The sequence below is a fragment of the Heteronotia binoei genome, chromosome 17, assembly GCF_032191835.1.
Source record: "Heteronotia binoei isolate CCM8104 ecotype False Entrance Well chromosome 17, APGP_CSIRO_Hbin_v1, whole genome shotgun sequence".
In the NCBI taxonomy this organism is placed as follows: domain Eukaryota; kingdom Metazoa; phylum Chordata; class Lepidosauria; order Squamata; family Gekkonidae; genus Heteronotia; species Heteronotia binoei.
Window position 1 is genome coordinate 43,750,835 of NC_083239.1, and position 27,869 is coordinate 43,778,703.

General features: G+C 48.5%; 1 protein-coding gene across 1 annotated transcript; it reads right to left on the bottom strand.

Annotated features, from left to right (window-relative positions):
- Nucleotides 1–572: 572 nt before the first annotated feature.
- Nucleotides 573–27,210, bottom strand: LOC132586377 (guanylate-binding protein 1-like). Its single transcript, XM_060258419.1, has 10 exons — nt 27,052–27,210; nt 24,503–24,630; nt 23,457–23,566; nt 20,116–20,315; nt 17,785–18,018; nt 15,637–15,917; nt 14,469–14,681; nt 9,913–10,015; nt 7,216–7,409; nt 573–692 (listed from the first exon to the last, which is right to left on the bottom strand). Exons 1-10 carry the CDS (start codon nt 27,077–27,079, stop codon nt 573–575), a joined length of 1,611 nt encoding a protein of 536 aa, XP_060114402.1. The 5' UTR covers nt 27,080–27,210.
- Nucleotides 27,211–27,869: the final 659 nt, after the last annotated feature.

The window sequence follows — 27,869 nt, forward strand, 5'->3', positions numbered from 1 at the left end:
GTTGGAAAATACCCGCACACTTTGGGGGTGGAGCCAGGAGAGGGCAGGGTTTGGGGAGGGTCCAGGTCTGTGTTGGAAAATATCTGCAGACTTTGGGGGTGAAGCCAGGAGAGGGCGGGGTTTGGGGAGGGGAGGGGGCCAGGTTTGTGTTGGAAAATACCTGCAGACTTTGAGGATGAAGCCAGGAGAGGGCGGGGTTTGGGGAGGGGTGGGGCCTCAGCAGGGTACAATACCATAGAGCCCACCCTTCCAAGCAGCCATTTTCTCCAGGGGAGCTGATCTCTGCCAGCTGGAGATCAGTTGTCAAAGCAGGAGATCTCTGGGCCCCATCTGGAGGCTGGCAAATGGCAACCCTATAAATTAGTTTAGTGATTCTTCAGATGTAATAATGGATTTTTTTTTCTATCAACGGATACTGCAAAATACCTGCTAAATAATGCATTTTAAAACACTGATTTTAAAAAAAAGCTGACTTTCCCATTTCCCACCCCACTCGCCATCCTGTCTGCTCTCCCTCTGTAGCCGTAAAGAATCCTCCGTCCTTCCCTTAGCGCTGGCGTGAGCTGCCTTTCTCAAAGCAATACGCAAGGCTTGGACCGGGTTTCCCTCAGCTGGGCTCTCAGTTGCTCCATCTCCCTCTGCATTCTTGTGGCTTCCGTATTGAATCCTTCTTGCAAAAGGCGTCTCTCCTCCTGGGGAGGGCAGGGAGGAAGAACACAGTCAGTTCCGGCTGAACAGAAAGCAAAGATGGAGATTTGGGTTGTGAAGGCCCTTATAGGTAAAGGAGACATAGCCAGAGCCAACGTCTGATGAAGTCTGCTTAGAGCACACGAAAGCTTACGTTCTGAATAAAACTTTGTTGGTCTTAAAGGCGTAACTTGGCTCATACTTTGTTCTACTGCTTCAGACCAACACGGCTGCCCACTTGGATCTAACTCCAGGGATAGGGTTGCCAAGTCTAATTCAAGAAATATCTGGGGACTTTGGGGGTGGGGCCAGGAGACTTTGGGGGTGGAGTCAGGAGCAAGGATGTGACAAGCAAGACTAAACTCCTAAGGGAGTTCTGGGCATCGCGTTTAAAGGGACCACACACCTTTGAAGTGCCTACCCTGTATTGGAAATAATGGAGAGGGGCACCTTCTTTTGGGGTTCATAGAACTGGACGCCCTGGTCCAATCCTTTTGAAACTTGGAAGGTGTTTTGAGGAGAGGCAACGGATGCTATGCTGCAAATTTGTTGCCTCTACTTAAAAAAAAAGTACCTCAGGAGCCCCATATATGCACAGATCAATTTTCCATTATACTCTATGGCAGGGGTCCCCAACCCCCAGGCCATGGCCCAGTACCGGTCCGTGGCCTGTTAGCAACCGGGCCTTGAGTTGAATAATTGTTTCATTATACATTACTATGTAGTAGTAATAATAATAAGAAGACATCGGATTTATACCCCGCCCTCCACTCTGAATCTCAGCGTCTCAGAGCGGCTCACAATCTCCTTTACCTTCCTCCCCCACATCAGACACCCTGTGAGGTAGGTGGGGCTGAGAGAGCTCTGCTGGAATCTGCCCTTTCAAGGACAACTCTGTGAGAGCTATGGCTGACCCAAGGCTATTCCAGCAGCTGCAAGTGGAGGAGTGGGGAATCAAACCCAGTTCTTCCAGATAAGAGTCTGCCCTTTCAAGGACAACCTCTGCCAGAGCTATGGCTGACCCAAGGCCATTACAGCAGCTGCAAGTGGAGGAGTGAGGAATCAAACCCGGTTCTCCCAGATAAGAGTCTGCACACTTAACCACCATGCCAAAGTAATAGAAGTAAAGTGCACAATTGTATCATCCCAAAAACATCGCCCCCCCACTCCAGTCCCTGGAAAAATTGTCTTCCACAAAACCAGTCCCTGGTGCCAAAAAAGTTGGGGACCACTGATCTATGGGAATCAGTCTCCATGGGGTATAATGGAGTGCCTTCCCCTGGTTTCTGATAACCCTGAAGTATGTGGAGATCCTTCAAACCAGGGAATCCCCTGCCCCCAACTAGGGATTGGCAACCCTACTCGGCCCTCAAGGACCTCCCAGGGCAGTCCTCTCTAGCTGGGGGGGGGGGGCGGTGCCCCAGTTCCCCCATTGCTTAAGACCACCACTGTATAGATATCTGTGAATGTGCCAGAATGGATCAGTGCCCTAACAGGAGTGACAGTAATCTGAACAACCTGGCTGTGGAAATTCCCTGGCAGGAGAGTCCCTCGTTAGGGCAATTTATTTGAATGAAAAGGAAACTGAAATCTTTGCCATCTGGAGGCTGGCTGCATAGCTGGGAACGAGATTGCTTCAGCTGAGTTCTTAGTTATTTGTTGAAAAGCACAGGTACACACACACACACACGGAATGAAGGTAAAAGGTCAAGGTAGTCCCCTGTGCAAGCACCAGTCATTTCCGACTCTGGGGTGACATCGCTTTCACAACGTTTTCATGGCAGACTTTTTATGGGGTGTGTAATGTACTGAGTGACGAGGCGTGTTGAAGGCAATATGCTTTATTGCAAGTACACTACAAGAGAGAGAACACGCGGGCCGGGTCCCGCTTATATACACATCCCGGAACAACCCTCAGTCTGGCCAGGTCCAATCCTGGCCAGTTAAACTTCCCGCCACAGATCTTAATAGGCGAGGCATGTTTGGGCGCTACATCTGGGGACCAGTGGACTTCCACTGGCCACCTCCGTAGCGTCCGCTGTGTTGTAATTTCAGGCATGAAACGCAAGACACAACACTCCTCCCCCCCTAGTTCAGGACACAAAGTCTTTCAAGTAGGCGGGCACCCTGTGTTCCCGGGTCGACCTCCTTGGGGTTCCTAGGGGAGTTGGAGTGGCCGCCATGGCTGGCGGGGTGGCTGGTTCTTCGTAGCGTGGCGGCGCCAGACCTGGGCTGTCCGCCGCCCGTTGCTGTTCCGGCATCACCTCTCGGGGGTGGTGCTCTACCGCCGGCATCGTTGGAGCGGCCGGCATAGGCTGGATCACTACCGGGGGTGGTGCGCTTAACCCTCCCCTGCTCCCTGCTTCCCTGATCCCTGTCGGTTCTTCCAGCAAGGTGCGACGGTGCAGCTGGTCAATATGCCTCCTTAGGATCTGGCCCCCCTCCGATGAGACCTCGTAGAAGCGGGACCCGGTTACTCGCAGTACCTGGGCAGCCAACCATTCTGGGCCACTTGCAAAATTCTTTGCATACACCGGATCCCCTGGAAAGAACCCCCTGGCGGCCTCTCTGGTTTCGGGGGAACTGTGGAGGTCTGGAGCCCGGTGGGGATGTAACCTATCGAGCCTAGTGAACAGCTTCCTCCCCATGAGTAACTCTGCCAGACTTACCCCGGTGATGGGGTTGGGGGTGATACGGTTATCAAATAGGAAGGCTACCAGGCGATGGCCCCAATCTCCCTGAACAATGCGCCCCAGAGCCTCTTTAGTGGTGTGCACCATGCGCTCTGCTTGGCCGTTGGTGGCTGGATGGAAAAGAGCGGACCTGATGTGCTGAATGAGGTACCTGTTTAAGAACTCCCGGAATTCCCGGGAGGTGAAAGCTGCTCCATTGTCCGTGACGAAGGTCTCGGGAATCCCGTGAGTACAAAAGACCCTGTGCAAGGCTCTGATCGCCGCTGCGGTGGAGGTTGATGCTACAGGAATCACTTCCAGCCACTTAGTGTATGCATCTACTACAATGAAGAATACTTGTCCCTGGCATGGCCCCGCGAAATCTAGGTATAACCGGGACCACGGCTTCCTGTTTGACTCCCAGCGGTGGACTGGGGCACTGGGCGGATCAGGCCAGGACTCTTGGCAGGGTCGGCACCTTCGGACCCACCCCTCTATCTCCTTGTCCATCCCTGGCCCCCATACATAGCTACGTGCCAGGGCCTTCATTCGCACTATCCCTGAGTGTGTTTCGTGTAGGGCTTCTAACACTTGTTTCCGCAAAGGGGGAGGAACCACCACCCTGCTTCCCCAGAGAAGGCACCCCTTGTGCATGAACAGTTCTTCCCTGCGAGATGAGAATGCCCTAAATTCTGTGTCCAGTTTGCCCGCCGGCCACCCCCTCCCAACCCAGTCTAAAACGCGTGTGAGGATGCAGTCTCTGCTCGTGGCCCGAGCTACCTCCGTGGCGTGGAGGGGTCGCTCCGGAAGTGTCTCTATCATCATCACATGGGCGGGGTCCGGGTCCATGGAGGGCAGCGGCAGGTGACTGAGGGTGTCAGCGTGTCCCATATCTTTGCCCGGGCGGTGGACTAGGGCATATGTGTACGAATTGAGGAACTGGTTCCACCGTAGGACATGCTGAGACAGAATTTGCGGTGTCTGGTGGTCCGGGGCGAGGAGGCCCAGTAGTGGCTTATGGTCCGTGGTGATTGTGAACCGCCTACTGTACAGGTAGTCGTTAAATTTATGCACCTCCGCCACAATTGCCAAGGCTTCCTTGTCTATCTGGGCATAGGTGCGCTCCGCGGGGGTCAGTGTCCTTGAATAGTATGCCACGGGGACTTCCCTCCCTTCCAGGAGTTGGTGCCCCAGGACAGCGCCCACCCCGTACGGGGAAGCATCGCAAGCCAGAACCATCGGCAGGGCTTCATCAAAATGGTGGAGCACATCATTGGATACTAGGAGCTCCTTGACTGCCTAAAAAGCGGCGGCCTGCTTCTTTCCCCAGACCCACGTGGTGTTTTTGTCGAGGAGCCTATGGAGGGGTTCTGCAATGGCTGCCTTGTGGGGCAAAAATGAATGGTAAAAATTTAATAACACCAAGAAACTTTGTAACTCCGCCTTGCTCGTGGGGGCCAGGGCGTGGACCAGGGCCCTGGTCTTTTTGGCCATTGGGTGGATGCCCGCAGCGTCCACCACAAACCCCCAAAATTCTACCCTCTGTACCCCGAGGGAGCACTTTTCTTGTTTTTCTTTTAGTCCCACCGTCTGGAAACGGCGGAGTACCTCTCGCAGCCGGCTGCTGAACTCCTCGGCGTCTGGGGTGGCAATCAGAACATCATCGAAAAATGGTTGCACTCCTGGAATCCCTTTGAGGAGAGAATCCATAATGCTCTGAAAAATCCCTGGAGCTACACTGACCCCAAATTGCAACCGCCGCACCCGAAACGCTCCCCTGTGGGTCACAATGGTCTGGGCCTCTGCTGTCTCGGCATCCACTGGGAGTTGCTGGTACGCCTGGGCCAAGTCCAGTTTTCCAAAAATCTTAGAGCCCACTAGGGCTGCCAGTACGTGGCTGACCACCGGAACGGGGTGTGGATTGTCCTGAAGTGCCTTATTTATTGTGCATTTATAATCAGCGCGTATGCGCACCTCTCCATTGGGCTTCACGGGGGTGACTATGGGTGTCTCCCATATGGCATAGGAAACCGGTTCTAGTACCCCCTGGGCCGTGAGGCGGTCTAGCTCCGCTTCTATTTTTGGCTTCAGAGCGAACAGGACTCGCCTGGCCTTCAGCCTTATCGGCCTCACGTGGGGATCGAGGGGTAAGGTGATGGGAGGCCCCTTGTAGCACCCCAGGGGCCCATCAAACACTTCCGGAAATTCCTGGCACACGTGCTCGAAATTTTGCGTTCACATCTGCTGCACCCCCAGTATTTGAATACCCAGCGGTTTAAACCAGGCGAGCCCCAATAACGTGGTGAGCTGGCGTTTGACCACAAGTATTTCCAGCTTGCCCTTGAATTCTTTAAACTCTACCTTCACCATGGCCCAACCCAAAATCTGTACGGGGTTTTTTTGGAAGTCCCACAATATGAAATCGGCCAGTCGCAGCCTGGGCCGACCACGTGGGCAAAGTTTCCTTAGAGACTCCTCCGAAATTATGGAGATGGAGGAGCCCGAGTCCAGCTCCATTAAGCATGGCGCGCCCTCTATTAGGACCGGCACCCGGACCTTATCGGGGGTTGTAAGGGGAAAGTTCATTACCTGTAGGCTAGTCGATGCGGTCAAGTGGGCATCAGTCGAATCGTGTGGATCCCCACAGCTGGCGCACTTGGTGTTGGCTGTTTTCTCGGGCACTCGTGGTCGCTCTCGGGCCCATCCTGGTTGGCGATGGAGCTGGTTTGTCTCCTCCTTCGGTGCCATCTCCTCCTGGTGGACAGCTTCCGCTCTCGGGTTGGGGTACCCTTTGGTTGCTCTTTCTAATGCGGTGGCTTCATTCAAGGCGAGTTGGAGGGTGAGCTCTTCCCTCGCGAAGAGCTTTTGTTGTAGTCGTTCCTCTCGGAGGCCCCAGACGAATCGGTCCCTCAGGGCTTCCTCTAGCTTGTCGAAGCTGCAGTTCTCCGCAATTTGGCGGAGAGCGGCCAGGTAGACGGTGGCCGTCTCTCCCGCCTCTTGATCCCTCTTGTGGAAGAGGAATCGGCGGGCAATGATGGATGGCTGGGGCAAGAAGTGCCTGGTCAGGACTCTGACTATCTCTTCGTAGCTCTCCTCCGTGATCATGTTCGCTCGAAGGTAGCAATCGAGCCACTTCATGTAGGTCTCCCACCTTTCTGGATTGGCGGGGTTGAACTCTTCGAGGTGGCCTGGCGTTCCGCAAGGGTTAGCCATGGTGGCTGCGGATGCTTCAGTCTCCCTAGCCTGCGTGCCTTCCTCATCTCCTGCCAGGTTGGCGCGGTCCCGCTTGGGAGTTACCTGGCTAGGATCCCACCTTCGTCGCCACTGTAATGTACTGAGTGACGAGGCGTGTTGAAGGCAACATGCTTTATTGCAAGTACACTATAAGAGAGAGAACATGCGGGCCGGGTCCCGTTTATATACACATCCTGGAACAATCCTCAGTCTGGCCAGGTCCAATCCTGGCCCGTTAAACTTCCCGCCACAGATCTTAATAGGCGGGGCATGTTTGGGCGCTACATCCGGGGACCAGTGGACTTCCACTGGCCACCTCCGTAGTGTCTGCTGTGTTGTAATTTCAGGCATGAAACGCAAGACACAACAGGGTGGTTTGCCATTGCCTTCCCCAGTCATCTATGCTTTCCCCGCAGCAAGCTGGGTACTCATTTAACCGACCTTGGAAGGATGGAAGGCTGAGTCAACCTGAGCCGGCTACCTGAACCAGCGTCCGCTGGGATCAAACTCAGGTTGTGAGCAGAGCTTGGACAGCACTACTGCAGCTTCACCACTCTGCGCCATGGGGCAGTGTCACAAAACTAGAAGGTAGACTTGCATGTCACACTAAGGACCTTCTTACCTGCAACTTTGCATTCAACATCCTTTCGTACTCTTGTTGTTGATTCTTCCTGTCCTCCTCCATCTTGGCAATTAACTGTCTCTTGTGCTCCTCATAACTCTTTTCTTTCTCCTCGGCCATTTTGAGGGTCTCTTCTTTCAGTTTCTTGTGCAGCTCGGCTTCCTGTTCCGCTGCTTGAGCCCGGACTCGTTCCACTGCAGTGAAAGAGACCAACACAGTGAGGGTATGTTTGTGTATTAGGAGTTTTCAGTTCTGGAAGTGATACAGGCCTTCAAACATTTGGCTTTTTTAGACATCTGCCTTCTCTTAGGCTGGCTTGTACAGAATGCAAAAAGCTGCCCAACAAATGTTAACACTCATTTGTTTGTTGGGTTTGGGAAAGTGAATTTGTTGACAATGGAGCTAGGATTACTGTTGTCTTTTAATGACCTTGAAAGGTCCACCATGCTTTTCGATGTACCTGAGAAAAGTAGCTGCTGATATCAAAATCCCTCTTGACCTCATGACCCACCCGCAAGATGATCGTAACCAGGGGTGGAATTCTAGCAGGAGCTCCTCTTTGCATATTAGGCCACACCCCCTGATGTAGCCAATCCTCCAATAGCTTACAAAAAAGAGCCTTGTAATCTCTTGGAGGATTGGCTACATCAGGGGTGTGTGGCCTAATATGCAAAGGAGCTCCTGTTAGAATTCCACCCCTGATCATAACCCAACTTTGGGGTCCTGACCCACAGTCTGAGGACCTTTTCCCTACCCATTTTTCTGCCTATCCTTTTCATTATTTTGTTTGAGTCAATTCCTTCTATATTTTTACAAGATATTTCCAGCTAAGAGAGCCAGAGTGGTGTAGTGGTTAAGAGTGTTGGACCAGTGTTTGGGAGACCTGGGTTCGAATCTCCACTTGTGCCATAGAGGTTCACTGGGTGACCTTGGGCCAGTCACGCTCTCACGGCCTAACCTACCTCACAGAGTTGTTATGAAGATAATATAGAGGAACAGAGAACAGTGCAACCCACTCTGGGTCACCGTTGGGGGAAAAGGTGGAATTAGGGTTGCCAGGAAGATACCTGGAGACCTTGGGGGTGGAGCTGGAAGAGGGTGGGTTTGAGGAGGGGAGGAGCCTCAGCATGGTATAATGCCCTACAGCCCACCCTTCCAAGCAGCCATTTTCTCCAGGGAAGCTAATCTCTGCTAGCTGGAGATCGGTTGTAAAAGTGAAAGAACTCCAGGCTCCACCTGAAGGCTGGCAACCCTAGATGGGACAGGGTAGAAATTTAATTTAATTTAATTTGCTATTTATACCCCGCCCTATCCTGCAATCCGGGCTCAGGGCGGCTTACAACATTAAAACATTGCAATAACAATAAATAAAACACATCAAATGAAACACAACCAATTTAAAATCTCATAAACATAATACATGAAGCAAGTAAGCAGATAAGCTTGTCTTAAACAACATTAGGATTTGCAAGCTTTATACAATAAACCCAGCGGCCCGCAAGAGTTCCTCTCCTCTGCCCAACTTAAGATAAAGAAAGCAAGTTTTCCTGGAGCTCAGCTCAAAGTGAACACTAGAAATGTAAATTCTGCAGGAAAAAATATAATGCAGGCCTGTAATTCAGTCTTACAACGAAACAGAATGAAATGGCTGTGCTTTTAATATATGAATCAACTCAAATAAAGGATGTGAGTGAAATCAGGGGATGTAATGGATTTCTCCGATAGATTCTTGTGTCTACTCTCATGGACTTCAAACCTCTCATTGTGCTAGTCCTCAATAAGTTCAGGTTCTAGCCTGGTGTGCTGTGAGCATTCCTAGAGAGGAGCTCAAAGTTCCTAAATCACCTGCAGGATTTCTTTCTTCCTGGATTGATGGTGTTTGTCCAGTGCGAAGCCAAATATGAAAATATTCCTTCAGAGATGTCAAGAACAGGAAAGACAAAAGAGTCCAAGAATCATAGGGGATTGACTTCCTGCTAGGAAGAAGAGGCCGGAACGGTGCTATTTTTCTGGAAAAAGAAGTGCCGGAACTTTCAAGAGGGAAATGAAGGAGAAACCCATGGTGTGCCCCTCATGAACTTTTATTAAACATTTTTTAGACTTTTGTTTTCACATAGAGGTTCCAGAACTCAGTTCCACCTAGGTTTGCCAAGTTCCTGCCAAGGGTGGGAGATCCCTTGGTTTGGAAGGCCCCAGCCCACTGACAGGGAGGAGCCCACCGGGGCAATCCCTGCCCCCAAGAGTCCCGCTGCTGCACAGCGCACACAGCGCAATGACTTGGAAGCAACATATCGCACCAGGCACATCGCATGGGGACGCTCTAGGAAATAGCAGGAAACACTATGGTTTTGTGTGGGGACACTTTAGCAATTTGGGAGGGACTCTATGGTACCATAGATTCCCCCCCCCAACATTGCTAGAGCATCCCCACACAAAATCATAGAGTTTTCCACAATTTCCTAGAGCGTCCCAACACGACGTGCCTGGTGCGATACATCTCTTCCGGGTGATGTCATCGTGCCGTGTATGTGAATAAGGTCCCCCACCAGCAGTCCATGGGGACTTGGCAACCCTAGTTCCACCACATTCCTCCAGAAAAAAAGCTCTGGACCTAAACCACCTCTTCCAGAACTGTTGGTAGCTATGAAGCCATTTATTGTCAGCAAGGCCTACAGAGCCGTCCAAACAAGTGTTTACCTTCAGCTTCCTTCTCTTTTTCTGTCAGATTACGGTCAGCCTTCAGGATAGATTGGGCTGCTCCCTCCTGAGACTTCAGGTAGTCTTGCAGGGCTCTGGAAGCCTGAATGGAACAAGGAGAGAGCGGGACAGTTCACTTGCACTTCTGTTCCACACTATATACAGGACTGTGGAAAGACCTGCAAAATCCGAGTCTCATCTGTTTCAAAGCTGACTTTGGGGGTGAAGCCAGGAGAAGCTGGGGTTTGGGGGTGGGGAGGGGCCAGGTCTGTGTTGGAAAATACCTGCAGACTTTGGGGGTGGAGCCATTTAACAAAAAGAATGGGTCAGAAGTAGGTTTGCCAATCCCCAGGTCCCAGCGGGGGTTCTTCCGCTTTACCAGGCTCCTTCCCGCCCCCAGTCAGCTGGCCGGTGGGGGGAAGCCCCACCCGCAAAGGACCATGTGCCTTTGCACCTTCGGAGGCTTCAGTCTCCGATTGAAAGGCTTCCTCTTGGGATGGTGTGTCTGTGTTGCTGTGAAGAAGCTGGCAGCAGCTCCTGAGTAGAGAGGCCAATCCCTCGCTTCAGAGTCACCAGAAAAGGGGGGGGGAGGGAAATGTCTGCTGAGCACTTCATTATTCCCAATGTGGAGATCAATTCTCATAGGGTATTATGGGAAATTAATCTGGAGGTTTCGGGGGCTCTGGGGGAGCTGGTTTTTGAGGTAGAGGCACCAAATTTTCAGTATAGTATCTATTGCCTCTCCCCAAAGTACCCCCCAAGTTTCAAAACGATTGGACCAGGGGGTCCAATTCTATGAGCCCCAAAAGAAGGTGCCCCTATCCTTCATTATTTCCTATGGAAGGAAGACATTTTAAAAGGTGTGCTGTTATTTATTAATAAATTTGTTTTCCCTTTTTTTTTCATTTGCCAAGCCAGGTATTTCCCAGGCTTATTTGCTCCTTCAAAGGATTTCTGTTGCAGTCTCTTAAGATTCCGTTCTACCTCTTTGTTTAACAAATGTCTCAATTGGTTCTGCAATATTGTAATCTCCCTTATTATTTTCTTTTTTCCCCGGTCTTTTTTTTAGTTCCTTTTCTTTTTTTTCCAATCTCTTTTTGAATGTCCAGCATTTGTTTCTCTTTGGCTCTTTTATCTTTGTTATTCATTGTAATTAAAACACCTCTCATTACTGCTTTGTACACATCCCATACAGTTTGAAATTGAATGTCCTCTTTTTCATTTATCTAAAAGAAAGCTTCAGTTTCTTTTTGTAGAGACGCCACTATCTCTGTTTTCTGTAGCAAATCTTAATTTATCCTCCATCTCCTAATCTTTTTCACATTTTTTGCCGACCACATTAATGGAGTGTGGTCAGCCCCAACTTTAGGAAGAATCTCTATTTTTTTCATCATAAGTCCAAGATCTTTTGTAGTCCATAGCATATCAATTCTTAAGAGTTGTGCCTAGCTGAAAAGAAGGTATAATCATGCACCTTAGGATTAAATTTCCTCCATATATCTTCCAAACTTTCTTGTTTCACTAATTAAAAAAAGGACTTTGCTAATTTCCCTTCATTATTTCTTTTTCCAGATCTATCCAAAGTATTTATAACTGTTCCATTGAAGTCTCCCATTACCATTATTTGTTCATATGTCACTTGGTCTAATTGTTGCACGATATCATTAAAGAAGGAGTCTTTTGCCCCATTTGGGGCATACAGTCCCAATAACAATGTCTTTTTGTCATTCAACATCACTTCCACTGCTAAATATCTTCCATCATTATCCTTAAAAATCAGTTTTGGATCTAGCTCTTGTTTAATATAAAAAATCACTCCCCTTTTTTTTCCTCCTTAGTCAATGAATAAAATTCCTTACCCAATTGTTTATTCCATAAAAATTTATAATCCAATTGTTTGATATGTACTTCTTGTAGACAAATTATACTACATTTTTGTTTCTTGATCCAATTAAATGTAGCCTTTCTTTTTTGCGGTGAATTTAGTCCATTTACGTTCCAAGATATTAATTTATAATCCATAACGATTCTTCTTTTATTCTGTATCCCCAAATCCCTTATTTTCCTCAAAGAACCTCCTCAGTTCTTGTACATTTGTAATTGTAATCCTCTTTCCTCCATATTCAAAGCTTAGACCTTCTGGCAATATCCATCTGTATCCCACCATTCTCCCGCAGTTTGTCAGTTAGTTTTTTATACAATCTTCTATCATTTATAACCTTTCTTGGCAACTCTTTCATGATTCTTACTCTGCTTTCATCAATTTCCAGTGTTTTTTCAAATTGTTTACTTAAGATCTTTCCCACCATATCTCTTGATATAAATCTTATTACCACATCTCTTGGTAACTTATTTTTCTTGGCATACAATGAATTGACCCTATATATATAGTCATAAAGATAGTTAGATTCATCAGGGTCCACCTCCAAAAACTCAGCAATGATTCTTATTATATATGTCCTTAAATCAGATCCTTCATTTTCAGGTACTCCTCAGATGTATCTGGTTTTCCATTAACTTACAATCTTGCAGAACTACTTTCTCCTGCACTTTATTAATAATGGAATCTTGATCTTTCACTTTGTTTTCAACCACATGTACTTTATCGAAAGCACAAAGGTTGAATGGGGGGCAAATTCAGGCACATACAGAGAACGAGCAGTTTTTCCATGGTCAGAGAGTGGGGGTCCCAAGTAAGTCATTTCCCAGGCTTCAGGGATGCCAGAAGCAGCTTTTATTTTGTAGCAGGAACTCCTTTGCATATTAGGCCACACACCCCTGATGTAGCCAATCTTCCAAGAGCTTACAGTGCTCGTAGTACAGGGCCTACTGTAAGCACAAGGAATGGCTACATCAGGGGGTGTGGCCTAATATGCAAAGGAGTTCCTGCTACAGAAAAAGCTCTCCTCTCTCCAAGGTCACCGCACATTAGAACATGGAAATCAGACCAGCTTGCAAACAATGTTCCCTCTAAGCTGTGGAGTCTTGTGAGCAAAAATTCTACTTTGTGAGCTACTGGCCTTAAAGTTGTGAGCTATTGCATCAATTAGTTTGCTCTGGGGCCATTTTTCCTGAGCTGAGACAAAAATGTGTGAGCCGGTGGTTAAAAAATTGTGAGCTAGCTCACGTTAACAGCTTAGAGGGAATACTGCTTGCAAAGCAGTGGTGGAAGGAGCCACAGGAGAGAAAGAAATTCTCCCTGTTCCCAATTCTTTGCTTCACTTTTGGGAAACAAGCTGGGGCAGATTTCTTGGGGTGGCTTAGGGAAGACACATTCGATGCACTTTCTATCTGCCCCACCATATGATTGAATGTGGAGCTGGAGGCAGCACCTTGAGTTAACAGGGCAGAAAGGGGAGGCTGCAACATGACCCCTCCCTCGTGTGCATACTCGGCCAAGTTGGTAGCTGTTTCCCTGTGCTCGCAGGCCCGGGGCTAGGGGTGCCTGTGGCCCTAGGACGAACTCGCTTTTCCGCCACCCCACCCCCCCGAGTACAATTTTTGTGTGCGCAGAGTACGCACGTGCCGATGATGTCACTATGACATCAATGTCACCCCCCCACACCTGACTTTGCCGCAGCCTCCTGAGCTTTGGGAGACCCTGGCAAAGTCCGGCAGGGCAGCGGGCAGTCTTGCAGCACGCTGGTTGCCTCCCCCACTTTGCCACGGCCTCCTGAGCCTCGGGAGACCCCGGCAAAGGACAGCAGCAGCACGGGGTGTGGGGAGAGGGGGCGTCTCCTGGTGCCCTTAAGCCAAGTGGCGCCCTAAGCAGCGGCCTACTTGGCCTACTCCCATGCACCAACCCTTCTCCACCTTAGTTCGCCTTGTCCTCCCTTCCCTTGTCTGCCTGTTTGTGGCTCCGAGCCAGGGGTGCTCACCTGCTATCCTCTCCCCCTTCATCGGTGTACAAAAAACAAAATTTCAGTACAGGATGCGAACAAAAGGCAGGGACCTCAACACAGAATGAAATTGACATGAGATGCAGAGAGGAGGAGGAGAAGGAGACAAAGACAACGACATTGGATTTGTGTCCCGCCCTCCACTCCGAATCTCAGAGTCTCAGAGCAGCTCACAATCTCCTTTATCTTCCTCCCCCCCACAACAGACACCCTGTGAGGTGGTGAGGCTGAGAGAGCTTTCCCAGAAGCTGCCCTTTCAAGGACAACTCCTACAAGAGCCATGGCTGACCCAAGGCCCTTCCAGCAGCTGCAAGCAGAGGAGTGGGGAATCAAACCTGGTTCTCCCAGATAAGAGTCCGTGCACTTAACCACTACACCAAACTGGCTCTCTATTAGAGCTATGGCTGACCCAAGGGCATTCCAGCAGCTGCAAGTGGAGGAGTGGGGAATCAAACCTGGTTCTCCCAGATAAGAGTCCGTGCACTTAACCACTACACCAACACTGGCTCCAGAAAGAAGGTTTACAGGGGTGCTGATCCAGCGCTGACTCTAGAAAGCCACCTTTCTAAGGAAGAATGGGCAACACCTTTTCCAACTGACGCTAGTGTGGAAGGGACAGTGTGTGTCCCAGAGGCTGCTTACTGTGCATCAACTCACCATTAGTCCTTTCCCAGGAACTTCCTGATACATCTCTATTTGTTCTTTCTGGTCATTCAGGAACTGCTGGTAACCACCAGGTAGTGTGTAGATTCCATCAGCTATCTTTTGCTCCAGGTCCCGGAACAGCTGTTTGAGCAGAGCCTGGCAACAATCTAGCGATGCCCTCCCATTGGAAGAACACAATTCCTGAAGCTTGGACTCCAACATCAACTGAGGGGGAAAGAGAAGAAGAGGTTGATAGAACAGATCCTTCCTAAGGTGAGAAACACCCTAATACACAGCTATACAGAACACAGGAAAATGCACTCCTCATCCAATTCACAGTGAAATTTTTATATCACAGTGAAATTTTTATGTGTTATATACAACAGTAAATATAAAGCTATATGCAATTACTCTCTTTATATATCTCCAATAGTACAAAATATTCAAATCCTATGTTTCCAACAGTAGCAAAGTACTGGTAAAGTAGCAAAATACTTTGCTACTGTTGGAGACATAGGATTTGAATATTTTGTTCTTCTGGAGATATATAAATAGAATAATTGCATATAGCTTTATATTTACTGTTGTATGTAACACATAATGTATGGCTGTGAGAGCTGGACCATAAGGAAGGCTGAGCACAGAAGAATAGATGCTTTTGAGATGTGGTGCTGGAGAAGAATCTTGAGAGTCCCTTGGACTGCAAGAAGATCCAATCAGTCAGTCCTAAGGGAAATCAACCCTGACTGTTACCTGGAAGGTCAGATGCTGAAGCTCAAATACTTTGGCCACCCAATGAGAAGGGAGCACTCACTGGAGAAGACCCTGATGCTAGGAAAGACAGAAGGCAAAAGAAGAAAGGCACGGCAAAAGATGAGATGGCTGGACAGCGTTACTGATGTAACAAACACAAATTTGAGCAGACTTCAGAGGATGGTGGAAGACAGGAGGGCCTGGCGTGACTTTGTCCATGGGGTCGCAAAGAGTCGGACTTGACTGTGCGACTGAACAACATAATACATACAAATTTCACTGTGATATAAGATACTGAATTGTATGAGGAGTGCATTTTCCCGTGTTCTATATAGCTGTGTACTAACCTTTGGCCAGACAGAGACATGTCCATTAATAGGGACATTTCCAGATAGACACATTTCCACTAATGAGTAGGTCTCAATACCCCCAGTTGTTTCTGGTACTCTTGACCCTCGTCGTTGAAGGAACGGGCCATGAACACTTTGATGGCTTCCTTCTCGCTCTGGCTGTGGGCTTTCAGCAACTCTTCCATGGTCTCAGTAGGCAGCTTCACCAGTTGCTCCTTCATCTCCTCGTAGCGTTTGATGGCTTCTTGCACGGCTGCTGAGTTCTCAATCTGGGCCAAGGCCAGGACTGCATTTTCAATACAGGGCACTGTCCCACTGCGGATGGCATCCACGTAAGTCACTGCCAGGTTTCCTAACACTGTGAGGGGGAGCAGAGAACAGTCAGTGGTTTAGCCGGTTGGATTTCTAACCTACCTCATCTTGAGAAACTCAGAAACGTACTATTATTAACAGTTGCAAGGCTGGCCTTTGCAAAGCATTGGAAGAACCGCACAATGCCCTCAGTTAATGACTGGAGAATCCAGCTCTGGGACTATTTTATACTTGGAAAAATAAATCCCTTACCGTTCTCCAGAACACACACCCAAATCCTAGGAAGCCTTTGTGGTATAATGGTATAGATGTGTTATTATATGGTTTCGTATGTTACATATCCCTCTGACCTTGACATTTTGCCAAAAAACAAATTTTATCATAATATTTTTCTAAAAGCGGTGGCACTCCTTTACTATTGTATTTTGGCTTTATTGTGTATATTTTTGTTGGGTTTTTTGTTTCCCCCCCCTTTCCCCTTCGCCCTCCTTTTCTGGGAAGTTAATTCACCCTGTGCGTTCCATGCATTCTATAAGCTGCGCTCTTTTGAACGCAAGTCAGTATGTATTATCTATGGAGGGAGTTTATTTTGCAGCTTTTAATTTTGATCGTATCGTCTTGTTGCAGCTACCTCTTGAACTTCGCCTGTCTGAATCCGATCCTAGGATAATGGTATAGATGTGGTGTTTATAGGCTTTTGTCTGGGAGGAGGGGGGAATTAAAGGGTTAACGACTTTGTGAATATTTGACCGCACTTGCTGTATATCGTTTTTAAAAGTTTTATTTTTAAAAAGAGAATGCAAGAAAAGAAAAGAAAGAAACTCAGGTTGCAGTCTTTTAAGCACACTTACTGTGGAATAAGTTCGACTGAACTCAGTGGAGTTTCTCAGGACTGCATTGTCGAAATGCAGAACAGCATTTGTATAAAATAGAGTTGGCAGGAATGATGAAGAGGAGAGACGCTGTGCAGACAGGGAAGGTAAGTGCAGAAAGGGCTGAAAAGAAACAGCCTAGCCTAAAGGACAGTGAGCTGCGAAGCAGAACCTGAGGGAAGAATGAGTGGAGAAGATAAAGCGTCAAAGAAAGCAATTAAGCGAATTAGAATGTCATAATACCAATGCTATAAACAGGAGGAGCTTTGGGAAGATAAAGTTCAAGAAGCCAAGGTACGGCTTGAGTGTTTTGCATTAATGTATTCAATGGTAATACTTCATTCTAGCTCCGAATTTACATTTTACATACTTTATTTCTTTTTTTAGTAAACAGTGGTAACAAAGATTTCAGGTTTTCACGGCTGGTAACATCATTAGGGTTTGTAGAATCTTTCGGGATCAAGTGCCGTGTTCTACTGGAGAAAGTTTTCCTTCCAGACGTTTCGTTCTCAGCTGCGGAGAACATCCTCAGTGGCGTTGCAGCCGGAGCAGGCTAAGAACGAAACGTCTGGAAGGAAAACTTTCTCCAGTAGAACACGGCACTTGATCCCGAAAGATTCTACAAACCCTAATAAAAACAGTGGTAAGGTTGCACAAAAGGCTACAGACCAGGGGTGGCTAAACTGCGTTGCCCAATCTGGAGAAGGCATTTGTCTCTTTAAATCACTTCTCCAAGCCAAGCCAGCCAACGGTTTGGAGAATGCATATAAAGTTAAAGTTGCTTTCTTTCCACCTCTCCCTTCCCATCTATCTTCCTTCCTTCCAAGTCTGGCCACCCCTGCTACAGACTGTAAGATGAGAAAACAAGAACCGGGCAGGGTATGGATCTGTCTTCCAAGTCATTCTTTCGTAACAATCTAATACCAGATGCTGAGGAGAAAGAGACAGCTTGCACTTGCTGGGGGTTTCTTCTCCCTTACAAAGATATGAGCTAAGTTTATGGGAGGAGGCTGAGTCCAAAACACCCTTTCTTCCACTCACACGTCCCAGTCGCCACATGCCCTCCCTGGATCACTTTGGCGTCAGCGTTTTCATATATGTGTTGAAGGAAGGTGTGCATATCCTTCACGAAGCCAGGAAGCAGCCTTGATTCAGGCAGTTTCTCCAGATGCTTCAGGTCTTCGCGTACGGTGGGGCGGTCGAAGACGAAGCACTTGCGGCTGGGGAAGTACTGGCGGATGCACTTCTTGGCAAGGTCCAGCTTTTCAGGGCTGCCTAGAGGAGAGAGAAAGAGAGAGACTTCAACATGAGGTCAAATCCGCCAGCCAGCTGCCCTGACCTGGAGAGCCCAGGCCAAGCCTGATTGCGTCAGATCTCGGAAGCTAAGCAGGGTCGTAAGAACATAAGAGAAGCCATGTTGGATCAGGCCAATGGCCCATCCAATCCAACACTCTGTGTCACAGAAGAACATAAGAGAAGCCATGTTGGATCAGGCCAATGGCCCATCCAATCCAACACTCTGTGTTACATAAGAACATAAGAGAAGCCATGTTGGATCAGGCCAATGGCCCATCCAATCCAACACTCTGTGTCACAGAAGAACATAAGAGAAGCCATGTTGCATCAGGCCAATGGCCCATCCAGTCCAACACTCTGTGTCACATAAGAACATAAGAGAAGCCATGTTGGATCAGGCCAATGGCCCATCCAATCCAACACTCTGTGTCACAGAAGAACAGAAGAGAAGCCATGTTGGATCAGGCCAATGGCCCCTCCAGTCCAACACTCTGTGTCACATAAGAACAGAAGAGAAGCCATGTTGGATCAGGCCAATGGCCCATCCAGTCCAACACTCTGTGTCACATAAGAACATAAGAGAAGCCATGTTGGATCAGGCCAATGGCCCATCCAATCCAACACTCTGTGTCACAGAAGAACAGAAGAGAAGCCATGTTGGATCAGGCCAATGGCCCATCCAGTCCAACACTCTGTGTCACATAAGAACATAAGAGAAGCCATGTTGGATCAGGCCAATGGCCCATCCAGTCCAACACTCTGTGTCACATAAGAACATAAGAGAAGCCATGTTGGGTCAGGCCAATGGCCCATCCAATCCAACACTGTGTCACACAATGGCCAAAAACCAGGTGCCATCAGGAGATTCCCTAGCAGGGCCAGAACTCTAGAAGACTGTTGCCCCCCAAGCACCAAGAACACAGAACATCACTTGCCCCAGACAGAGAGTTCCATTCTATACCGGGGTGGCCAAACTTGCTTAATGTTAGAGCCACATAGAATAAATGTCAGATGTTTGAGAGCCGCAAGGGAGGGAAGGAAGAAAATTGATGGGAGGGAGAAGAGATGGAAAGAAAGCCAATTTAAATGTATTCTCCAGATGGCTTGGCTTGGAGAAGTGATTTGAAGAGAGAAATGCCTTCTCCAAACCAGCCAACAGGGTAGGGGTGGGGGCTACAAGAGCCACACAATATGTGTGAAAGAGCCACGTGTGGCTCCCGAGCAGCAGTCTGGCCACCCCTGATCTATTTACCCTGTGGCTAATAGCAACTGATGGACCTCTGCTCCATATGTTTATCCAATTCCCTCTTGAAGCCGCCTATGCTTGTAGCTGCCGCCACCTCCTGTGGCAGTGAATTTCAAAGTCAACCCTGGCAAGTGCTTGGATGGGAGACCGCCTTGGAATACCAGCAGTCGGGAGGACAGGGGCAGGCTTATTTGGCCACCTCTCTGAATATCCTCCAGGCCTCCAGTAGGGTTCAGTCAACATGACTTCCAGGCGCATACACACTCACAAAATCAACCAGCCAACTTCAAGATTGGCCTGTTCCATCCTTGGTCCCCTGCCCCATACCACACAGAGGCTATTCAGACGCTCAGGCAGGTATGTGAATCGCATGATGTAATAGACCACCATGCTGACTATACCACCACCCCAAAAGGCACACCACGACCTCTTCTTTAAAGAACTCCCCCTCGTGTTGGCCTCTTTCCTCAAGTATAAAGCTTACATCCCAAAAGGAAAACTTCTAGCCTAGCCTGTTTACTGTTAGTTTGGTGTCTATAAGCAGATTCTGGAGTTTTGAAACAGATGATCCCCCACGTACAATCAGAGGTGATGTATTCCTGAGAAAACTAGATGACCTACACATGGGAATGGTTCAGCCGGCTCTTATAGGCCCGTCAGGCTTTTAGTATCCTGACATTACACCTTCAGCAACCCTAGCTGTTGGGGTGCCCCTTCTTTGAATATACTCCCCCCCCCCCCACCCACGACACACACAGAACAACTAGGATTCCTGTGGCATTTTACAGATTATCAAATTAATTGTTGGCAACAGCTTCGCATGGCAGTACCCTTCCTCCTCCTCAAGGCATTCTCCAGATATTCGTCCGGAGTTATGGGGTATCCGTCGAGTTCCAGCTCCAAGCAGAAGTCGCGCACAGCCCAGACGAATGCTGGAAAGAACCTGAGAAAGTCATCCGTAGCGTCTTTCTTAGAGTGCCCCGAGGATGTAGACTTCACCTTGATGCACTTAGTCAGCTCTGTCACATACCTGAGATTTCAGCTAAGGAAATGAAGATGTCTGCTCCCCCCACACTATCGGGTCCCCAAGCAACTGGCTGTCGTCTGCTTTCTTCTCCATCTCTCTTGCTTCCTTCTGCATCACAGCTTGCCTTGCCAGGCTTGCTCAATCGCACAGGAGCTACAGAGTAAAGCCTCTATTTTCTCCATTGACTGAGGCTCCTCCCTTGGAGAGGAGGGGGGAGGGCTAGCTTGCTTTGCCAGGCTCTCTCAATCACACAGCAGAGCTACTGAGCCAAACATCTCTTCCTTTTCTTGGCTGCGGCTCCTCCCCCTCCTAGTCCCCTGAGGAAAGAAGGAAAACTTTGCCCAGTTCCGTGGATCACACGGGACAGATACAAAGAAGGCACCTTTAAGACCAATGAGTGCTAATGTTTTAAGCATGTTTTATTTTAAGCTTTTAAAAATATGTAATTGTGTTTGTCTGTGTCCTTTATAAAGTTTCTGTCTCAGCTTCAGCTACCTGGCATTACATTTTATGACACACATGGCCCAGCTCAACAAGGTCACATTTATGTCTGATCTGGCCCTCATAACAAATGAGTTTGACACTCTTGCTGGGACATGAAGTCAAGGGCCCACATCAGTGGGTTCCGTGTTCAGAATAGGGTTGCCAAGACCAATTCAAGAAATATCTGGGGACTTTGGGGTGGAGTCAGGAGACTTTGAGGGGTGAAGCCAGGAGCCAGACTGCATAACTGAACTCCAAGGGAGCTCTGGCCACCACATTTAAAGGGGCTGCACACCTTTTAAATGCCTTCCTTCCACTGGATATAATGAAGGATAGGGGCACCTTCTTTTGGGGCTCATAGAATTAGACCCCCTGGTCCAATACTTTTGAAACTTGGCTGGTATTTTGGGGGAAGGCACTGGATGCTTTGCTGAAAACGTTGTGCCTCTATCTAAAAAAAACAGTCCTGAGATACCTGAAGATCAATTCTCCATTACACCCTATGGGAATCAGTCTCCATAGGGAATAATGGAGTTCCCAGCAGACATTCCCCCCCTCTGTTTTCTGAGGACTCTGAAGCTGAGGGAGGGCCTCCAAACTGGGGGATCCTCTGCCCCCACCTGGGGATTGGCAACCCTAGGTTGAAGGAGTTGAGTATGTTTCGCCTGGAGACAACTGAGAGGTGATATGATAACCATCTTCAAATACTTGAAGGGTTGTCATGTAGAGGAAGGTGCAGAGATGTTTTATGTTGCTCCAGAAGGTTGGACCGGAGTCAATGGGTTGAAATTAAATTAAAACGTTATGCTTCAATTGGTTGGGGGGAAAAGATAGATATTTGATTATACGTATGGTAACTGCAGCAAAAATCACCGATGCCAAACACTGGAAGGAAAGAAACGTACTGAAAATGGAGGCAGTACTAGGAGAAATTTTGGACATAGCAGAACTGGATATTCTAACAATCTTATTAAAAGGAGGGTCTAACCAAGACGCAATGGGCAATTGGTATAGATTACATAAGTGGTTAAAAAAGATTTGACTTGGTCGTAAATTTGTGGCGCCAATGTAAATTGGGGGTGACTAATAGAAAGTTGCAACCTAATAGCTGGAATTAGATATGAAGGGTAGAACCGTTTTCTCTTTGTTTCAATTATATGTTCTTCTTTTTGTTGTTGTGTATATATGTAATGATATGTTTTCCCCTTTGAGGATCTTTAAATTTCAAATAAAAAAGAATTTATTCTAAAACAAGAAATTAAATCAAAACAGTTTCCAGCTCAACATGAGGAAGAACTTCCTGACAGTCAGAGCGGTTCCTCAGTGGAACAGGCTTCCTCGGGAGGTGGTGGGCTCTCCTGCCTTGGAGGCTTTTAAAGAAAGGCTAGATGGCCACCCAACAGCAATGCTGATTCTGTGAACTTAGGCAGATCCTGAGAGGGCAGGAAGGGTTGCATCAGGGCTTAGTTCTCGTGGCCCTTTCTTACATGCCTAGGGAAATGCTAATCACGACTTTGGGGTCAGGAGGCAATTTTTCTCTAGGCCAGTTTGGCTAGAGATCCTGGAGGATTTTTTGCCATCTTCTGGGCATGGAGCAGAGGGTTACTGGGGGTTTGAGGGGGAAGGTAGTTTTGAATTTCCAGCACTGTGCAGGGGGTTGGGCTAGATGACCTTGGAAGCCCTTTCAACTCTATGATTCAATGCCTGTGGCCATCACTACATCCTCTGGTAGCAAACTCCTCATTTTAATCACTAGCCTTGCTAAATCCCTTAACATTATTGTAGGTTTTGTATCCTCCTGAACTTGCTCCCCTGGGGATGCCAGCCTCCAGCTGGGACCTAGAGATCCCCTGGAATTGCAGCTTATCTCCAGGCCCCAGAGATCAGTTCCCCTGGAGAAAATGGATGCTTTGGAGGGGGGACTTTATGGATTGTACCCCACTGAGGTCCCTGTCTTCCTCAGGCTCCACACCCAAATCCCCAGGAGTTTCTCAACCTTCTGTTGGCAACCCTACCAACTCCCACTGATGGTCAGGAGAGACCTGGCAGCCCTACAGGTATAGCTAGTAGCTACCTGTGTGTGTACAGACACAAGGTGGTCTTCGCACATGCTTGCAGGTTTTTCTTAAGCACATCAAATACATTTGTTCTCATATACAAGTCCATGACCAGAGTGGATGTTATTTGTTGCCAATAACACATATCCCAGGGGCGGCCAAACTTGCTTATGTAAGAGCCACATAGAATAAACGTCAGATGTTTGAGAGCCGCAAAACGGAAGGGAGGGAGTTTGCCATTCCCTGACTCTGCAGAGTGCAGGTGGCCAAACTTGCTGAATGTAAGAGCCACATAGAATAAACGTCAGATGTTTGAGAGCCGCAAGACTTGAATGTCAGACGTAGCAACTTTAACTTTAAATGCATTCTCCAAGCTGGCAGCTGTCTTGGCCTTCTCCAAGCCAGCCGACGGTGCAGTGGGGGCTTCAAGAGCCACACAATATGTGCAAAAGAGCCACATGTGGCTCCTGAACCACAGTTTGGCCACCTCTGACATTTACTATATAGGGGGAAAAACCCCTGCCAGCCTCAATCTGTTTGGGCTGCCAGATGGGGAACTGGAGGGAAATTTTATACCTCCCTCTCTCTCTGCGCAAAAGGATACTGTAGTTTTTCCAGTGCACACTGGTCAATGGTGCCCATGCTGTTGTACACAAGAATGCTGCTCAGCAGAACAGAGAGGGCAAATATCCACGAGTCGTTCTGGGTATTGCTCTGCAGAAAACAAAGCATGAGAAACGATCAGCATCAATCTCAGCGAAGACTACTGCATCTAGGCCACCACTGCAGGCACAGAATGGGAAACCCAGCCTGGAGGTCCCCTTCAGCTCTTATTACCTCAGCCTGCCGTAGGGTTGCCAATCCCCAGGTGGGGGCAGGGGATCCCCTGGTTTGGAGGCCCTCCCCCCGCTTCAAGGTCGTCAGAAAGCGGGGGGAGGGGAGGGAAATGTCTGCTGGGAACTCTGTTATTCCCTATGGAGATTTATTCCTATAGAAAATCATGGAGAATTGAACCGCGGGTATCTGGGGCACTAGGGGGGCTGTTTTTTGGGGTAGAGGCACCAAATCTTCAGTATAGCATCTAGTGCCTCTCCCCAAAATACCCCCCAAGTTTCAAAAAGATTGGACCAGGGGGTCCAATTCTATGAGCCCCAAAAGAAGGTGCCCCTATCCTTCATTATTTCCTATGGAAGGAAGGAATTGAAAAGGTGTGCCGTCCCTTTAAATGTGATGGCCAGAGCTCTCTTTGGAGTTCAGTTATGCTTGTCACAGCCTTGATCTTGGCTCCACCCCTAATGTTCCCTGGCTCCACCCCCAAAGTCTCCTGGCTCCACCCCCAAAGTCCCCAGATATTTCTTGAATTGGACTTGGCAACCCTAGCCTGCCGTGGTGTCTTTTTTAGTAGAAGAAGCCCAGCGGGAACTCATTTGCATATTAGGCCACACACCCCGATGTCACCACTGTTTCACGCAGGACTGTTTTGTAGGAAAAGCCCAGCGGGAGCTCATTTGCATATCAGGCCACACCCCCTGATGCCAAGCCAGCCGGAACGGCGTTCCTGAGCGTTTCTGCTCCAAAGAAAAAAAGCCCTGCGGCTACTACTCCCAAGATTCTGGGGAGACGTTCAGATCACCCAGGGCCCCGACTCACCTTCTCCACATCGCCCAGTCCTTCTGTGTCCAGCAGCACGAGGGTGTGGCCGGGTTTTTTGGGGTGAGGAAGGCACCACATCCAGATGCCCATGGTGTGTGCTTGTATAGTAGCGCCCAGAGAAAAACCTGTCACAGAAATAACCGATAAGGAACGAGACCTCAAGAATGAGGGTTTCCGTTTCCAGATGGAGCGTCCCTTTCCATCTCCAACTGGGACAATCCTCATAAGATAAAGCAAAGGTCACTAATCTTTGCAAAGCAAGCAGGTATCTGAACCCCCATCTGAGCCCAGCGAGGTAGGCACTGATTCTCTGGGGGCTCTTCCAGATGCCAAAATGGCATGCCCCTGCAATCCCTGATCCGACTATACGGTAGGGCTGGCAGCTCTGGGTTGGGAAATACCTGGAGATTGGGGGGGTGGGGGGGGTGGAGGCTGAGGGAGATATCCTAAGCACAAATTTGAAGGGTATTCAATCATTGAACTCAAGGCTTGACCTAGTGTACAGCAGCCTGAAGAAGGTGAATGAAACGGATTGTTACCTAGGCGATCCATTGCTGCCGTTGCTGTACATAAACCTATTGTAAGTCTCCCAATCGGTTGTTAAATTCTGGCATCGCATGTTTCTCGTTAATAATACTGAGATCCAATTGTTTGTTTCAAAATATAGAATAGCAAGCCAAGATTTGTATCAACAATTGTTACTTCTATACAGTTTTTCTGTTTGTCACAATACCACCTGGAACTTGGCAACCCCACCCACAGTGATGTCCTGTTCAAATGCAAATGAATGGGAATGCAGAGCGACAGCAGAGGCAAGGGAGAAAAGGGCTTCTCTTAATCAGCTCTAGCACATATTAGGGCAGGGGTGTCAAACATGCAGTTCGGGGGCCGAATCAGGCCCCCAGAGATGAGGCCCCTGAGCAACTGACTGTCATCTGCTTCCTTCTCCCTACATCTTGCTTCCTTCTGCATAACAGCTTGCTTTGGAAGGCTTGCTCAATCACACAGGAGCCTCAGAGCAAAACCTCTAATTTTCTCCATTGGCTGAGGCTCCTCCCATGGGGAGGAAGGGGGGAGAAACAGCTTCCTTTGCCAGGCTCTCTCAATTGCACAGCAAAGCTACTGAGTCAAGCCTCTCTTCCTTCTATTGGCTGAGCCTCCCCACCCCCCAACCCCATCCCCAGGAGAAAGAAGGAAAGAGCCAGAGCTTCCTTTGCCCAGTTCCCGGGATCCCATGGGAGAAATACAAAGAAAGCATCTTTAAAACCAATGAGTGCTAACGTTTTGAACATGTTTTAAGTTTTTTAAAAAATATATATTTGTGTTTGTCTGTATTCTTTTTAAAATTTATATCTCTGCTACCTAATCTTAAATAGATACACACAGAGCCTGGCCTGGTATGGCTCGGCCCAACGCGACATGGCCCAGTCCCTCAAGGTCTCATTTATGTCAGATCTGGCCCTCATAACAAAAGAGTTTGACACCCCTGTTTAGGGCATGAACCCAGCATTCAAAGACTGGACATGGCAAGTACGCATTAATCTACCGCAGGGAAAACATAGTCAAGAAACTAGCAGTCAATGGGAGAACCATCTTGGACAACGTTTGCACACATACTTGTGATGGGTATAACTGCAGGGAACACCATGGCCAGGTTTTGGAAGCTAGGCAGGATTGGGGTTGCCAATCCCCCGGTTTGCAGGCCCTCCTCCCGCTTCAGGGTCATCAGAAAGCGGGAGGGAGGGAAATGTCTCCTGGGCACTCCATTATTCCCTATGAAAACCGATTCCCATAGGATATAATGGAGAATTGATCTGCGGGTATCTGGGGAGGCTGTTTTTTTAGGTACCAAATTTTAAGCATAGTATCCAGTGCCCCTCCCAAAAATGCCCTCCAAGTTTCAAAAGGATTGGGCCAAGGGGTCCAATTCTATGAGAGCCCAAAGAAGGTGCCCCCATCCTTCATTATTTCCAATGGAGGGAAGGCATTTCAAAGGTGTGCGGTCCCCTTAAATGTGATGGCCGGAGCTCCCTTTGGAGTTCAATTATGCTCGTCACACCCTTGCTCCTGGCTCCACCCCCAAAGTCTCCTGGCTCCACCCCCAAAGCCTCCTGGCTCACTCCCCAAAGTCCCCAGATATTTCTTGAATTGGACTTGGCAACCCTAGGCAGAGTCGACCCTGGTTAGTACTTGGGCTTTTTTTTATAGCAGGAGCTCCTTTGTATATTAGGACACACCCCTCTGATGCAGCCAATCCTCCTGGAGTTTACAGTAAGCCCTATACTAAGAGCCCTGTAAGCTCTTGGAGGATTGGCTACATCAGGGGTGTGTGGCCTAATACGCAAAGGAGTTCCTGCTACAACAAAAGCCCTGAGGAGACTACCAAGGAAATTCCAGGATTGCTACACAGAGGCAGGCAACAGCAAACCATCTCTGATTGTCTCTTGCCTTGAAAACCCATTAAGTCAGCTACCAACACATGACTGCCCGTGTTGTGTTCACCCCGCCCAACTTCTCCATGGAGCAAGAAACTGTAAACACCTCACCTTTGTCCTTTCCTGCCAGCTTGTTCATGAGGAAAGACTTCCCAGTGCGGTACAGCCCCACGATAGCAACAACTACAACCGGCTGCTGAATGTCCTGCAGTATCTGTAGCGCTTCCTGGTTGATTTTCAGCGGTTCGTTCAGTTGGTTCTCTATCAGGCAAATTGGCTTGTCCATGGTGTTAGGCTGAGCTGAGCAGGGTAGCCTTTGAAGGGAAATGGAAGAACCCAGGCCTGTTTTTGAGCAGGAACGCACAGGAACTCAGTCCCAGCTGGCTTGGTGCCAGGGGGTGTGGCCTAATATGCAAATGAGTTCCTGCTGGGCCTTTTCTTTTTAAAAAAGCCCTGGAAGAACCTACTGGGACATGAAGTCAAGGACCTGCATCGGTGGGTTCTGCGTTCAGAATACTGCCGCTAGAAATGGTTTAGCCGACTGGACCTCTCTGTATACTTCCTGGCAGGCTTGGGTGCCTGTTAATGTTACCAAATGGCCGGGGGGGGGGGGGGAGAAATGTCGAGTCTTTTTTAACAGGGGTCTTTTTCTGTAGCAGGAACGCCTTTGCATATTAGGCCACACACCCCTAATGTAGCCAATCCTCCATGAGCTTACAGGTCTCTGCTTACAGGGCCGACTGTAAGCTCCAGGAGGATTGGCTACATCAGGGGCATGTGGCCTAATATGCAGAGGAGTTCCTGCTACAAAAAAAAAGCCCAGGGTAGAAATGGGTAGTCGAAGAGCTAGATTCAAGCCCCATAGTACCTTAGAAACCAGCAAGATTTTCAGTGAATGAGCTTTTAAGAGTCAAAGCTCCCTTAGTCAG

Coding starts and splice junctions, on each gene's coding strand:
- LOC132586377 (XM_060258419.1), bottom strand. CDS start 27,079: ATGAACAAGCTGGCAGGAAAGGACAAAG. Junction 24,631..27,051: donor GCTGGCAGGAAAGGACAAAG/GTGAGGTGTTTA, acceptor TTTCTGTGACAG/GTTTTTCTCTGGGCGCTACT. Junction 14,682..15,636: donor AGTACCAGAAACAACTGGGG/GTATTGAGACCT, acceptor TTTCCCCCTCAG/TTGATGTTGGAGTCCAAGCT.